Raw genomic sequence first — 13,948 nt, 5'->3', positions numbered from 1 at the left:
TCTGTGGAGCCTCTTTTTTTTTTTTCATAATCCCTGCAGCAGGGAGCCCCCCAACCTTCCCATCATGGCCTTGTATCTAAAATGGGTTCCAAATGGCCCTGCTGGGGGTTCCCAAGTCTAGAGATCCTCTGTGAGGAGCCCCATCTCCATGGTCCTGGAGCTGGCATCCCAACATTGCTACAAGTTCAGTCACTGAAACTTCCAGATGCTTTGAAGTTCATTTCCTACTCAGAGTCTGAGGCTGTCTGCATGTACAGCTATGTGCCCTTGGGGACTCGGTTGGAGTTCCCTGCTGTGTCCCTAGACTGGACCTGGAGCATCACACCTCAGCCCTGGCTGTGTCTCTATCAGACCTTTGTCTCTCTCAGCATCAGTACTTTCACTAATGCCACCTGGGTGTGTCCATTCCTCCTTGTCATTCCCTGAGGCGATTGAAGGTTCCAGATGGTGCACATCCCTCTTCCTACCCACTACTGAACCTGCCACTCCCACAGGATGGGTGTGGATATCTTTCTCTGAGGACCCATGACCCTGTTTTGGGCTTCTTCTGTAAACCCGCTTGCATTTCTCAAAAGTAAGCAAGTGCATGTTCTAAAAGTGACCAGATGGAGATGCTGCTGCCCCACAGACTCCAGGGGGTGGTAGGGAGCTTCTTTGTGTTCCTTCTGAGGTAGGGAACGCTGATGGTGCCATGTGTTCTGTAGGTCTGAAGGCTTGCCTGCCATCTATATGGCATGAGAGTGGCCATCTACAAGACAAGGAAGTCCTGCTTTGTCCTGAAAAGGCCTTTTCCTTAGTGCTGAGGGTTGAATTTGTCACAGGCCATTTATTGCAGCCTCTAGCCTTCATTAGTTAGCTGATATGGCAGCAAGGAGTAAGAGTTGCACAGCCAAGACAGATGGCGCTGGGACCAGCCAAGGTGTGATTCAACACAGTCCCCAAATGTATTCCCTGCCCATTTTGTCCCCCCTCCACTTCCCCCTGAAGGGTAGCAACCAGGTCATTGAATTCAGACTGCTTTGGCTTCCTTCTGAAAAGAGGCAGGCTCCAGTCCAGCCAGGGTTATGCCAACTCAGCCTTCCCCATAGACCCCCACAGAGGATAGATGGGGAGCGAGAACAGTGGCCCTAGCTGTCCAGCCATGTCCTGGGCAGCAGGTCTCAGGAGCATCTCTTTGTCCCAATATGGTATATGTCCTGTCACAAACTTGCCATGCACAACCTGACCAAACTACCTCTGTGACTCTCCAACCATGTGGGCTCTAGGCTACTCTGTCCTCTAGGGCAAGCAGGCTCTGAGTAGACAGGCGATCTGGGCTTCAGCCCTGACTTCTGGAATCAGGAGTGATGTGTGGGCATTGTGAGGGCTCAGTGGCTTCTCAAATTCTATTGCTGAACTCAGCCCTGAACCTAGTACATCTCAACAGAGTTCTGTTTGGAAATGGGACTGTTATGGAGATGACTGGGGTAAACTGAGGTCAGCAGAGCAAGCCAAATCTGGCACAACTATGTCCCCATGGAGGAGACCGGACTTAGGGATGGCTCTGTGGGGACAAGGGAGAAGATGCCACCTGCAAGTCAAGGACTGCATGAAGTGGACAGCACTACATTCCGTAATCTTGGAACTCTACTTCCAGATAGAACTTTTGTCTAAGGCTCTTGTCTGTCATCTGTCACATGTGTTTGTCCCCCTGGAGTCCCTGATGGCTTCCTGTTGTTCTGTGACTGAATACACTGGGCCCCTGCCCTCCCAAGTCCTACTTTAACAGCTGGCAGCAAGGACACCTACATAAGCCCCTGATGGGGGTGCGTGAGTGAGCCAAGCAGAAGGTGGACCCATCTCCCCACCCTCCATGATCTTGTAATCTCACCTTCTAGGACCGTGTGAGGTCAGTGGTTCTATGGAGAGCTTGGCTTGCTGTCTGGTGTGGATCTGAGGACAGTGTCAAGTTTAGCTTGTGGTTGGGCGTGCACTCACCCCCCAAGGCCCTTTGCTGGGACATTGGCAGTGCCATGGGAAGTGGTGGCATATTTAAAGTTAGGTCCTCCACTCTCACAGAAGAGTTAGATGGTTCTAAGGAGCCTCTGTCACCCTCTGAGAGGGTCCTGAAAGCCATACTTCGGTCTCACTCAGCTCCCAGCCTGTATGTGGTGGATGAGCCCCCCGCTTCCATTGGCATGGCTCGTTCCCATGAGCTATTGCAGGCAAGGTGGAGCAGAGAGGAGCTGGCACCATGACATTTCCAAAGCTGTGAGCTAAATAAACCTCTTCTCAAAATGGATGAGCACAACTCCCCAGAGGCTATAAAGCCTCTGTCCCAGATGCCCTGGGCAGCGTGTGTGTCTGATTTATAGCCTTAGGTGTCCCAATTAGCCGCTGCTGTGGAACAAATGGCCCTCTGGTTTCACCAAGGATAGCCACTTGTCATCCACATGGTCTCTGCACAGAGCCCCCGAGGGGGCTGGTCTATGCTGTGATGCCCACTTTGGATGGCACTGCTGGTGCTGGTGAAGGCATTGTGGATTTCGCTATGTTCCTGCAATGTCCTGCTGTTCCGGGCAGGCCCCAGGTGTGACTTCTTCAGGTGATACCAAAGACCCTATGGTCCTGTTGTTCTTTCTGACCACAGTTTCCTGAGTCCAACTTACCCTCAGCATTGCCCTGTTCATTTGGGGGCAGGAAGCCTTGCCTCCCTGCTGCCTATGGGATATGCTGTACCCACTTTCTCTCCTGGCAGTGGACTTCCTGGCAGGGTCTAGGTCATCAGATGGTGGGTGTATGGCTAGTGCCTGGAGACTACCAGCAGATGACTGATGACTTAGGGCTAAGGCTTCTAGACAGTAGATTCAGAAGCCAGCAGTCTATAAAGGACCTGTTAACCTGACTGATGCAGGGTATCTGCAACACATAACAGTTCAGATAGATCACTCAGGGGGACCCCAGAGAAGTCCAGAATGGCTGTTATGTTCACCTTGCTACATCCTGAGAGCAGGGAGGAGTTAATGATGGGAGAGTTATGAGCTGTCACAGCTGGGTCACTGAAAATACACAAAGGAAGCTGCACAAAACACAACGGCTGAGTGCAGAATAGTGTCTACCAGCCATGCCCGTCTTGTTAGTGTCATCTGCACCAGAGGTCAGGTCCGCTGTCCAGTTAAAAAGTCCCTGGCAAAGGTGTCACCCTGGCCATGTGACAGCTGGGGCCAAAGGGAGCTGTGGCATATTCCTTGGCTTAAGCAGCCATTGCAATCCATCTGAGTTGCACAAAAAATAACATTGACCCAAATTCACTCTATCATCTTTCTGGGTGGCTGGAATTGCTCTCAGCTGTCGCGTTCTGGCCCCTGGACCTAGCTGGCTCCCGAGTCTCCTGTTGAATTTGCTTTAGAGCTGCTTCTGTTCGTAGTGAACTGCAATGTAACTTTGTATGGAACTGAGCTACAGGCTCACTGATATTACTGTGGCAGATGGTTATCACAGCAACCGGACAGGCTGGTTCAAGACCTTCCAGTTTTGCCCGGAGATGCTGCTGCCCACAGCACCAGGCACTGATGTGTCCCTTGGCCCAGAGACTGACCAATCCCATTGTTTTTTCTTACATCAACTGCTCTCCGTCAGTGGCCACATGGCCTGCTGGCTTAGACTGTGGCTACATGGTCCTCCTGAGATGACCCAGCACATCACCCCATTGCCGCAGCTCATGCCCCTAGGTCCCTGGCACTGGCGGCCACTGTCACGTGGGAAGCTCTGTCCTGGCACCAGGTGTTCCTTACTTGCTGTAGCTGCCAGTGTTTCCATCAGATGGACCGGCCACTCCTCTAGAAAGCATAAATCCCATGAAGGCCACACTGCCTTCTCCTTGGAGTCCAAAAGATGGGATTTCCAGATTTTCTGTAATTAGAGGACACCTTCTCCCAACAGTCCTATCGCACAGGCCAACGAAGAACCAGGTTGTGGTGGACAGTGACAAGGCTGTCTGAACTGTCCTGTCACACCTGACTAGCCTGCCTTCTGCAGACGTGACAAGGGTCCATGCTACAGACTGTCAGGTGGCATGAGCCCTCATGCTCCCAGAAGGCACAGCTGCAGGCCACATACCTGACCCAGCTCCCGACCTAAGAAAACACGAAGTACTTAAAAGGCACCATTTCTATTACAGCTTTCTTGAAAAAAGTATTTTATTAATACACTTGGATGTACAAATGGCAAAGAATAAATACATGATTCTACCTGGTCAGCTGAGTGAGCCACAGGACGCTGTCTGTGCTCAGGCTCTACCTTGGTGCTTGGGAAGGAGACCTGGGCAGTAGCTGAATGGGGGCTGGGGAAGGGGGTGTATTGATGAGTAAGGTCAAGGACCTGCTGACTCTGCCGCCTGTGGGGCAGCACAAGGCCTGGGAAAGGGTTCCCTAAAGCAGTGGCCTGTCTCAGATGTGTTTCTGTCACTCCTCAACTCTATTTCTCAGCAGTGTGAAGGGAGGCTGGGGGTCCATGTGAGGTGAGGGAGTCATTGGCACAGCTCAAGGGCTGCCCTGAGGTTCCCAGCATCCTGGAGAGGACAGTGGCTGAGTCATCTCCTTCAGTTGGAAACTAGCTGGGGCACCACGCAGGTAGGGGGTGAGGCAAAACCTGGCATTTGCTCACACTGGACATGCGTGAAACGACCTCAGCAGACAGTCACACCAACATCTCAGGAGCCAGTATCCATACCTGAGAGGGCTGATACTCACTGGCCATCCCCAGTGTTCTTGAATTTCTGGGCTAGCACATGTTACATCTGTGATGGGGATGTGGGTGCTCAGGTCCTGAGAGAAGACACATTGTGAATCCTGAAGGTGGCAGAACCTAGACACTGGTAGATGCTGGCCCATGAACACAAGGGACACGGGCTTTAGATGTTTGCCACCCAAGTGGGGGCCTCCTCTGGGACCCTGTGACCGAGTGACTGGCAGGTGGTAGACAGGTGGCCCTCAGTATGCAATCTTCCAGTGTGTGGGCTGCTCGCATGCTTTCTCCTTGTCTCCGCAAAACCGGTTGTACGTCGTCTTGGGGTCCAACCCCAAGATCTCTCTCTCTTCATGAATCCGAAAAGAAAATGTGGAGACTGAGGTGCCAATAAAAAACCTGCAGAGTAACGAGAGGTTATCTGGGACCAGCCATGAATGCTTTGGTCACACACACCTACCAGAGGCTCTGGCGCCGGCAGCACTGGCACCTGCCCAGGTCAGCCCAAGCCTCAGCAGCCACTGTGCCTTGCAGACCTCCTCCTCTCCCTTACAGATGGCTAGACCTCCAGCTGACTCTACATGAATGCCACAGGCTGAGTTCATCTTGACATACTGGCAGTGCCAGGGACTATTCACATATGCTGCCATAGCTAAGGGAGGACCTTTCCAGGGCCCTTCAGGTTCCTGGGGTGACAGAGTGAGGCAGCCAGCCCCGATTCCTGTACCCTGGCCCTCTGATGGCACTTGGGTGACCAACTAATCCAAGAAAAGTTCCTGGGACTATCCTGGGACGCTGGAGCTTTCTTTCGGCTGGCCTCTGTGGAGGCAAGTATTAGAGTGGGCTGTGCTGACGGCAGAGGCAGCTACAATCCGCTGCATGAGGTACCTTCTGAGCTGGGAACTGCAGTCAGTTCCTGAGACAGCTATGTCTAGCAGATCCTGGGAAAAACCCCAGGCAGAGAGAAAGGGCAAGCCCAGAGACTCCTCAGAGAACACCAGCAGGGAAAGAGACATGGCCACTCTCCCCATCATGCACACTGCTCAAGCCATGCCTGGGAGGGGACCGCACAGATTAAGAATGAGGCCTTCACCTGCCTACCCCTGGTGCTGGGATGGTCTCAGCAGGAACCTCAGGGGCCAAACAAAGCACAGCAGAAAAGCAGCAGTCACGGGGAGAAAAGCAACAGGGCAAGGTGGACACACACCAGCCTTCTAGCACTAAAATGTGCACACACTGAGCACCTCAGCATTTGGAGCCACAAGGAAAGTCACACACTCTGCCTTGGTCCCCACTCAACCCGGGATGTTCTGAGCCCACCCCGAGGTTCCTACAGCTGATGTACAGAAGTGTGTTACGAGGCCAGCTGACCTCCAGTGGTCTCCCGGAGCAGCGACACATAGGCCTCTGGCCTCAGGCAGCCCTGTGTATGAACTTCACTGGCACAAACAGACCAAGGAGGTCAGGCAGCCTGGGCAGCCAGGAGCAGAAGAGGTCTGAGTGTACACCACAGAGGATGTGTGCGTGAGAGACCTGAAGGGTCGAGACCCCACAGCTCACACAGCCCAAGGAAAGCCTGGGCTGGATGTTACAGTTTAGAAAGCAATGAAGCCCAAATGGGGACAGAGAGGGTGGGTACCGGGGCAACAGGAGCCTCTGACAGCAGTGTGAACCCCTCCCGCAGCAAGGTGGACAGGCACCTGGCGTGAGCGCAGATCCACTGGTCGATGATGGCAACGCCTCCATCCTTGTACAGCTCCAGCTCCTCCCAAGTGGGCTCAAACCTCACCATTTCCGGTAGCAGCTTCCTCAGTTCTTCCTGTTCTGCGAGGCAAAGGGGAGGCTGCTGACCCTCCAGAAGGAACAAGTGCGCCATCAAGGGTCACGATGAATGCCTACACCGGCCCAGCATCCAGCCAGGGGTAAGGGGCCTGACAAAGTCTGGGTGTCAAACTGCCTACCTTTCCTGATGGCATCTGTGGCCACGAACACCTTGTCCAGCTGGTGGGTCTTCATGAGGCTGCGGATCTTCTTCACGGCCCCCTCCAGGCTGGGTACATCCTCCCTGTGGCCCCAGATGAAGTCCTTTCTTCTCAGGTGGACTCCAAGGTAGGGGCCGCCTAGGGCTGAGCCCAGTTTGACCTACAAGAGACAGGGATGTGCTGAAAAGATGCTGAACACAGCTCACCTGGGTCCTTTGGACAGAAGTGGGACAAACATGCTCTCTAAAGTGTCCTTCCAGGCCCAGCTGAGTCTCATGGAAAATCTCTTGAGGGTGGGGGGAGTGGGGAAATTGATCTTTTTTCAAGAAAATCGTGAAGAACCAATTATCACAAATACTTCATAAGTGAAATAAAAATTATAAAATAAGACACTCAAAAAAGAAAGCTACTTAATACTTCTAGGCAAGACCATCTAAGCCACCGAATTATTGCTTGAACAACAGCACCTGAAAGCAATCCAGAATGGCCCCAGACCAAATAGGAACAGTGGATTCTCAACATCTGGTGCTCAGCCAGTCAATGTGAAAGACCACAGGAGACCCAGCTTTGAGGGGAAAATATTCATACAGCAAGGAGAGGACAATGTGTGGCCAGAGGACTGAGGGGCTCTGGGGCAGGCGGGCTGGCCTGCTCCCGCTCTGCTGTGCAGAGGCCACAGGAAATGCTGACAAGCTCATCTTTCACTGCCTACTCCTTTGAGTTTTTCTCCCTTCTTTCTTCCTATTTCCACCTCTGAAGACTAGGTCTTAGGCATGTGCCACCATGCTGGGCAGAATCTGCAGTCTTTTGTTTCTTTGTTTTCGAGACAGGGTTTCTCTGTGTAGTCTTGGCTATACTGGACTTGCTTTGTAGACCAGGCTGGCCTCGAACTCACAAAGATCCGCCTACCTCTACCTTCCAGGTGCTGGGATTAAAGGTGTGCATCACCACACTTGGCCTTCTCACAAAACAAAACAAAACAAAATAGAGCTGGGCGTTAAGCAAAACAACAAAATCCTATTTTATGTTAACAGTAATATCCCCACACTAAATAGAAAATTGTATGAGTCATGTCCCTCACTCAGCATCAGGAGGACTCGGGTGGAGCTCAACCCCGGGCCCTCTTGAAGATCAGATGATGAGTGTCACTCATGTCTGGGATAAAGTATTCACAGGACATACATGCTAGCCTAAGGGATGAGCCCATGCCTGGTTCCCTCTCAGACAGGAGCAGCATGGCTACCTTCATGCGTGTCCAGTCCTCCTCTGGGGCCATCTTATCAGCGGCATCTGTGGAGTTGAGGTGCTGGCTTCTGAACTCATCTCCCACGGCCCGCAAGTGCTTTGCAAACACCATGCTGCGCCGGGTCTGCACGGACAGGGCTGAGCTGAGTGTCACGAGGCCTTGGGATGAATGAGTAGTCACAGCTTCACTATCCACCACCTGCCCACTCCTTTCCGCGGGAGCCACCGGCAAGGCTCCTCAGCCTTCCCAGATGGGTCCTTTGTGACTCTTGCTGCCCGCACCACCACCAGCTGTGGGGCCTCTGGTTAATAATCCCTTGCCACTCAAGAAGCAGGTGTGTCATCCACAGAGATTGGGGAAGGCTCATATGGGGCCACTTCAGGGAGGGCCACCCCAACCAGCCCCAGAGCTGGGCCTGTCTAGGCTGCAAGACTGCCCTAGGCCAGCAATGCCACGGGGCCTCATCACTTTGATGTCTGCCCAGCTCCTAGCTTTAAACTTTGCTCAATTTAGGTTTCATTTTCCCTAACCTCTCTGAATTGGATGCTTGTGTCTCTGTTGCCAACCAAATGCTTAGTTACTGCTCCTGGCCTGAGACCTGGTCAGGTTAGCCAGTGTCCTCAGGCGACCGCTCTCCTCCAAGCAGAAATGGCTCACGGTGTTAGGGTTTGCTGTACAAAATGTCCCCTTGCCCAACCCAAAGGAGAAGTAGTGAGTGTAGCCACCCACAGAAGTGGAGAAGGCCAGACCACTATACTTATGGAACGGAGCACTGGAAGGCAGGGAGTCACATTCAGCCCCACAGTGGGTCCTACAGCGAAAGCACACAGCTTGCTGTGGGGTGGGACAAGCCCACTGGACACAGCCCACAACTTCGGTCAGCAAAGCTTTCAAAATGGGAGCACATGCAGAGAGGCCGCTGTGAGGTACTCACATCCCAGTACTCTCTGCCTCCATAGTGGTCATGAAGCAGGTTTTCAGCTCGGTCCAACATCACAGACCTGCATTTAAATAAGGGAAAAAGGACTTCAACGATTCTAAGAGTCAAAACGGCTATATTTATACTTTCAAAAATGCTGGAGTGCAGGGAGGGGCCTAGTGAGGCATCAGGACGGTGATATACAAAGCAATCCCCGTGGAAGGCCCGGGCACTTACCGAGCAGACGTATTTTTTAAAAGCACAGGTGCAACGATGGAAGCCGACCCCTGGACGGACAGGCAGGAGACATTCAGACCCCGCGTTTCTTCATAGCCCCAAAACCAGCCTCTGGAAAACATGAGTCCAGCCGTCGGTCAGCCTGTGCGCTCTCACCCAGGAACGGAAAAGTGCATGGGTGTGCGTACATGCAGGAGCACAGTTCTGCTGACACTGCCCCACCCTCCACCCCCGACTCTGCTGCTCCCAGGCTAGTATCATGGACAAGCAGGTTCTTGTGAGACCTCTGAGAAAACCCACAGAACTCAATATTTCCCAGGTGACTGACAGGAGATGGGCAGCGGAGAAGGAGGTGACAAGAGCCATGCTCTCCAAATACCACCTCACACATGGAGGGTGCCAAGCGACAGCCAGGCCCTCTGATGGCTTGGGGCTGAGACCACCATTCCGACGCTATGCTCAGGTGTACGTAAACAGTGAGGGGAGCAGAGCATGGTGGTGCATGGCCATAAGCTCAGTACTTCAGAGACTAAGACAGGAAGAGTTAAAGCAAAGACCACCATGGGATATATAGTGAATCCTGTGTTTGAACAAAAAAGAACTGGAGAGATATACCTCAAGTGGTAGAGGGCGGGCCTAGCCTGTACAGGGCCCTAGGTTCAACCCCCCAATAGCACAAATACATACATACATACATACATACATACATACATACATACATACAGCAAAAAGTAAGGGTAGCTTGGTGAGGTGCTTTAGAAACCAGCCCAGTCTTTGTCTAACTGTATGAGGTGATCTATACCAGAATGTACCAGAGCTCAGGGACGACCCCTCATGACAGTCTCTGTGAACCGTGTGGAGCCTGTACCCATGGTGTTACCTGTAATATTCATGCTTGTCCTGAGAGTACAGTGGAGGGTCGATGCAGGGCCGCTCGTCCACCTTCTCCTCCCAAGTGCTCTCCTTCCAGCCCTCGGCGTAACCTTGCAGGACGTACACCTGGTCGATAAAGGGCCCACCAGATTCTGAAACAGAGACCCCAGAGAAAGTGCCACACAACCATGAGCGAGCGCTGTCGCTGTGCACCATGGATGGATGGCTCTCAGTGATTTACGGCCTCCCGATGCCACAAAGGTTTGGAAAAGCTTCCAAAGCCAACAGCGGAATCAACAGCGCGTGCGGGCCTGGGGGGAAGGGGAGCAGAAGGGACCTCACTGGGGTTTGTCCAGAAGACGTCCCCAGTTACAGCAAGGCACGAAGTCAGTTTCTGCAGCTCCAAACTCACACTGCCTGGGGCCTGCACATGGCGGATGGACCCAAGGCCCAAACTAAAGCAGTTCCCCCCACACTCATCACTTGCCAAGGGCTAGGCTGGCCCCAGCACAGCTTTATCCTGCCAGTCCTGCTCCGTGAGTGAATAAAGGCGCTGTCTTCCCAGGAAGGCTATGGCATGGGCACCGGCTTCCCTGTGGGCTTTGCCAGACCTACTCCAGCTGCAGGGAGGGAGGGAGGTTTGGTGACAGCAGGGAGGAGAGTCAGCCCTATGCCTCCAGATGCCACACTAAACGGCAGGGGCCTCATCATATCCCTTTCCCACAGTGAGGAATCCCCTGGCCCTGCCCCTCAGAGAGGCAGGGGCAGCTTCTTCAGGTACCTGAGCCTGAGGCTCAGGCAAAGGTCAGGCTATCTCAGGTGAGTGCTGCACCCTAAAAGGCCCACCCCCTACCCCAGCTCTTGCCTTCCAGGAGCCACAAGCAAATTTGGGAGCTGGGCCAGGGAAGGGGGCGTTCTATGCATGAGGTTACAATGCTGTGACTTTGCATCGTCAGCCTGAATGAAAAAGTGAGGAAAAAAAAAAACACTGCTTATGCAGGGCTGGAGAGATGGCTCAGAGGTTAAGAGCACTGGCTGCTTTTCCAGAGGTCCTGAGTTCAATTCCCAGCAACCACATGGTGGCTCACAACCATCTATAATGTGATCTGATGCCTTCTTCTGGCCTGCAGGTGTACATACAGACAGAGCACTGTATACATAAATAATTAAATAAATCTTAAAAAAAAAAAATACTGCTGATGCTCGCAGCGCTGACTATAATACAGAATACATCCTGCAAATAGAGCCTCCTGAGGCAGCAATCCTAGGCAGAGGTCATGGTGGAGTAACAATCTGATGTACCAAATGAACTCCTTCCTTCCTGGGCCTCCAAGGCAGAAGAAAGGGTCTGCCTTCCAACCAACCGAAGCTGCAGTCAACTCTTAAACACCTCTGTACTCAGGAAAGCGTGACTCCTCTCCAAAAGTGAAAGCAGGGGGAGGTCAAACAAAAGGCCCCTTCACAGATCCTTCACCATTGTGGTGTGATTCCCATAAGGGCAGCGCACAGGCAGGCATGCATCTCTCAGTTAAGATGGCCTCTCAGCTGTTTTCTCATCAGCGCTCTGACCACACCTGCCACGGTTCTTCGGACCCGCTTCCCCAGAGAAGTAATGGAAGCTAGCGCTACGGCAGGGCTGAGTGGAAAAGTGCCAGGCAGGCTAAGCCAGGCCACCTGACATCCGCATCAGAAAAGCCTCCCAACCCGATCCCCGCCTCACCTGCAATGAACTGCTCATACTCAAGGACGGGAATGTTTTTATTGAGACTCGGAAGATCAAAAAACTCAGACCAGGGGATCCGGACCTGATGGATGTCAGGGCTTTGCCAGTGATAGAGACGGCCCCACGGGGGCAGGACAAGCACCCACTCTTCAGTCTTCAGCAGCGTCTTCAGCAAGGACGCCACTCGGATATAGACATCCCTGCGGAGATTGAAGCCTTCTGGGGGGTTGACGTCATACAGAAGGTACCTGAGAACGGAGCAAGATGCGGGTTTTGAACTGGGAGGACTCTTCTCAGAGCACCCACGCCCAGCCTGCAGAGAGGGCAGTTACTCTGGGACACTGGCCATGAGTGCAAACAGCAGACAAGGTCTGTCCGACAATTTGGAATGGCAGTGGAACCTGAGAGGCCAAGCCCGAGACTAGGTACTGCAGCCACTCCCACACTGTTGTGTCTGAAGACTCCTCCATACTCTGAACAACTACTGAGGCCCCCAAAAGGCTGTTGTTTGTTCAGGGTGCCAAACCTTTAACAATGAAGTGCGATATTGTCATCAGTAAATATGGTGGGCTGCATTCATAGCTATCCTGAGACGGTGTGGCCAAAGGACACAGGTTGGACACGTGTGGTTTATGAATTAAATCTATTGGCGGCTCCTGTGGTGGCAGCTAAAGCTGTAAGTATTCATGCATTCACTTTAAAGTAACAACCCCAGTATATTAACAAAGATTATTTTTGTAAAGATTTATCTATTTATTATGTATACAGTACACATTCAATCACAGTATAGATGGTTGTGAGCCACCATGTGGGAACTGCTGGGAATTGAACTCAGGACCTCTGGAAGAGCAGTTGGTGCTCTTAACTGCTGAGCCATCTCTCCTGCCCCAACAAAGATTATTTTAAATGATCATTTTGAAAATTATTAAAAAAAGAGTAAAGAGGACAGGATGGTAATGCTTTCAATTTTTTGAAAATTTATTTTAGGTCTGGCCATACCTGGGTTCTCAGGTCTGCTTTTGCATTAAGCCCTGCTGTGATATCACTGGCCTGGTTGGTTGGCCGTTGTTAAAACTCCACAGTACACAAACGACACTCGAGAAAGTCAAATAGTGATGTAGAATCTCCGTGAAAACGATTCTAAAACTTTAAGAGACTCGTCAAAGCAAGATTCCTTTCTACGGAACCCCAGGCAGTCTTCACGCACACTGTCGCTGGCTTTGTCTGCACGGGACCCCTGCTTTACCCTCCAGTTTGAGGAATAGCGGCCGCGGAGGAAACGCAAATCTCCAGGGCAGCTCACAGAAACTTCTGTCTTAGCAACGCGGATTAAGAAGGGCCTCAGCACAGGGCGCCTGAGCCGACAGCGTGGCCAGAGCCGGCTCTACCTCCGCTCCTGGACCTTCTGGTAGAAATCTCTCAGGAGTAGCTGGCCAGCTCGGACCAAGGCCAGAGCGACCTTCGCCTGCGCGCGCAGCCCGGGCTCCGCCGCCCCAACCCCAGGCTGGGCTGACCCCGTCCCAGATGCCCGGTCCGACACGGCGTGGACGTGCTTACCGTCTCCGGGATGCCGCCCCCGATAGGATGTCCGCCGCCGACTGGCCAGGCCAGAATTCCTCTCCTGAAGCCGAGACCGGCCGCCAGGATGCCGCTGCCAGCAGCAGACAGACGACGCTGAGCGCCGCCATGGCCCCGGCGGCCACGAACTTCCGGCTACCGCGCCCCGCTCCGGAAGAGCGCCCGTTCTCCCCGCCGAACGCGTCTCCAGTAGCTATAGCAACGCGGCGAGGCTCACGGTGCGCACGCGCCTCACGTCGTCCGGAGGTGGGTATGTGGGCGTGACCAGCGGGGGGGGGATGGGACGTGGGGCGGGGCGGGGCGGAGCCCGAGAGCAGTTTCTCTTCCCGCTTAGTCTTCAAGTTGTGGTTTGAACCGCGGCGGGTGAGCCAGGCAGAGTCTCACTCAGGGTCTGGCTCGCAGTTTGGCTCGTAGTTTGACCCCAGAGCATGGAAAGCTCTCTTAGGTCTCACCCGGTACCTGCTGCGGAGCAGGATGCCAGACATTCCGGTCACCGGGTGTCGTATAGCCATGGTTGGGGCGGAGCTGGCCATAGGCCATAGCGTCCAGCAGGACGCTTAGCTGAGCGGTCTTCCTAGGCAAGAAGGAGGGCCGACCGAGCACTGGCCTTCTGGAGAGGGGACGGACGCCGGACCCGAGGGCTATAGCGCTGGGCGCGCGGAGCA

The 13,948-nt window shown here is 53.3% G+C and overlaps 1 protein-coding gene across 2 annotated transcripts; it reads right to left on the bottom strand.

The window, feature by feature from the left end:
- Nucleotides 1-4,147: 4,147 nt before the first annotated feature.
- On the bottom strand, nt 4,148-13,433 carry Pofut2 (protein O-fucosyltransferase 2). Of its 2 annotated transcripts, none has more exons than XM_051153287.1 (9): nt 13,263-13,432; nt 11,703-11,953; nt 9,990-10,134; nt 9,110-9,220; nt 8,888-8,954; nt 7,951-8,076; nt 6,687-6,867; nt 6,426-6,549; nt 4,148-5,124 (listed from the first exon to the last, which is right to left on the bottom strand). In XM_051153287.1, the coding sequence occupies exons 1-9, from the start codon at nt 13,391-13,393 to the stop codon at nt 4,971-4,973; spliced, it is 1,290 nt and encodes a 429-aa protein (XP_051009244.1). In that variant the 5' UTR covers nt 13,394-13,432; the 3' UTR covers nt 4,148-4,970. The 2 variants fall into 2 exon arrangements, 1 of the variants encoding a protein (XP_051009244.1); XR_007831392.1 differs by having other exon boundaries at nt 4,976-5,124; nt 6,426-6,544; nt 13,263-13,433.
- Nucleotides 13,434-13,948: the final 515 nt, after the last annotated feature.

This window comes from Acomys russatus, chromosome 11 (genome assembly GCF_903995435.1).
Source record: "Acomys russatus chromosome 11, mAcoRus1.1, whole genome shotgun sequence".
NCBI classification, from domain to species: domain Eukaryota; kingdom Metazoa; phylum Chordata; class Mammalia; order Rodentia; family Muridae; genus Acomys; species Acomys russatus.
Note: the sequence above shows the minus strand (reverse complement) of the source record. Positions and strands in the feature narration are given on the sequence as shown.

What these genes read in the sequence shown, in the direction of transcription:
- Pofut2 (XM_051153287.1), bottom strand. Translation starts at nt 13,393, where the DNA reads ATGGCGGCGCTCAGCGTCGTCTGTCTGCTGCTGGCAGCGGCATCCTGG. An exon ending in GAGGCAGAGAGTACTGGGAT is followed by an intron (nt 8,077 to 8,887) that starts GTGAGTACCTCA and finishes CTGTCCGTGCAG; the next exon opens with ACCCGGCGCAGCATGGTGTT. An exon ending in CACAGATGCCATCAGGAAAG is followed by an intron (nt 6,550 to 6,686) that starts GTAGGCAGTTTG and finishes TTTGCCTCGCAG; the next exon opens with AACAGGAAGAACTGAGGAAG.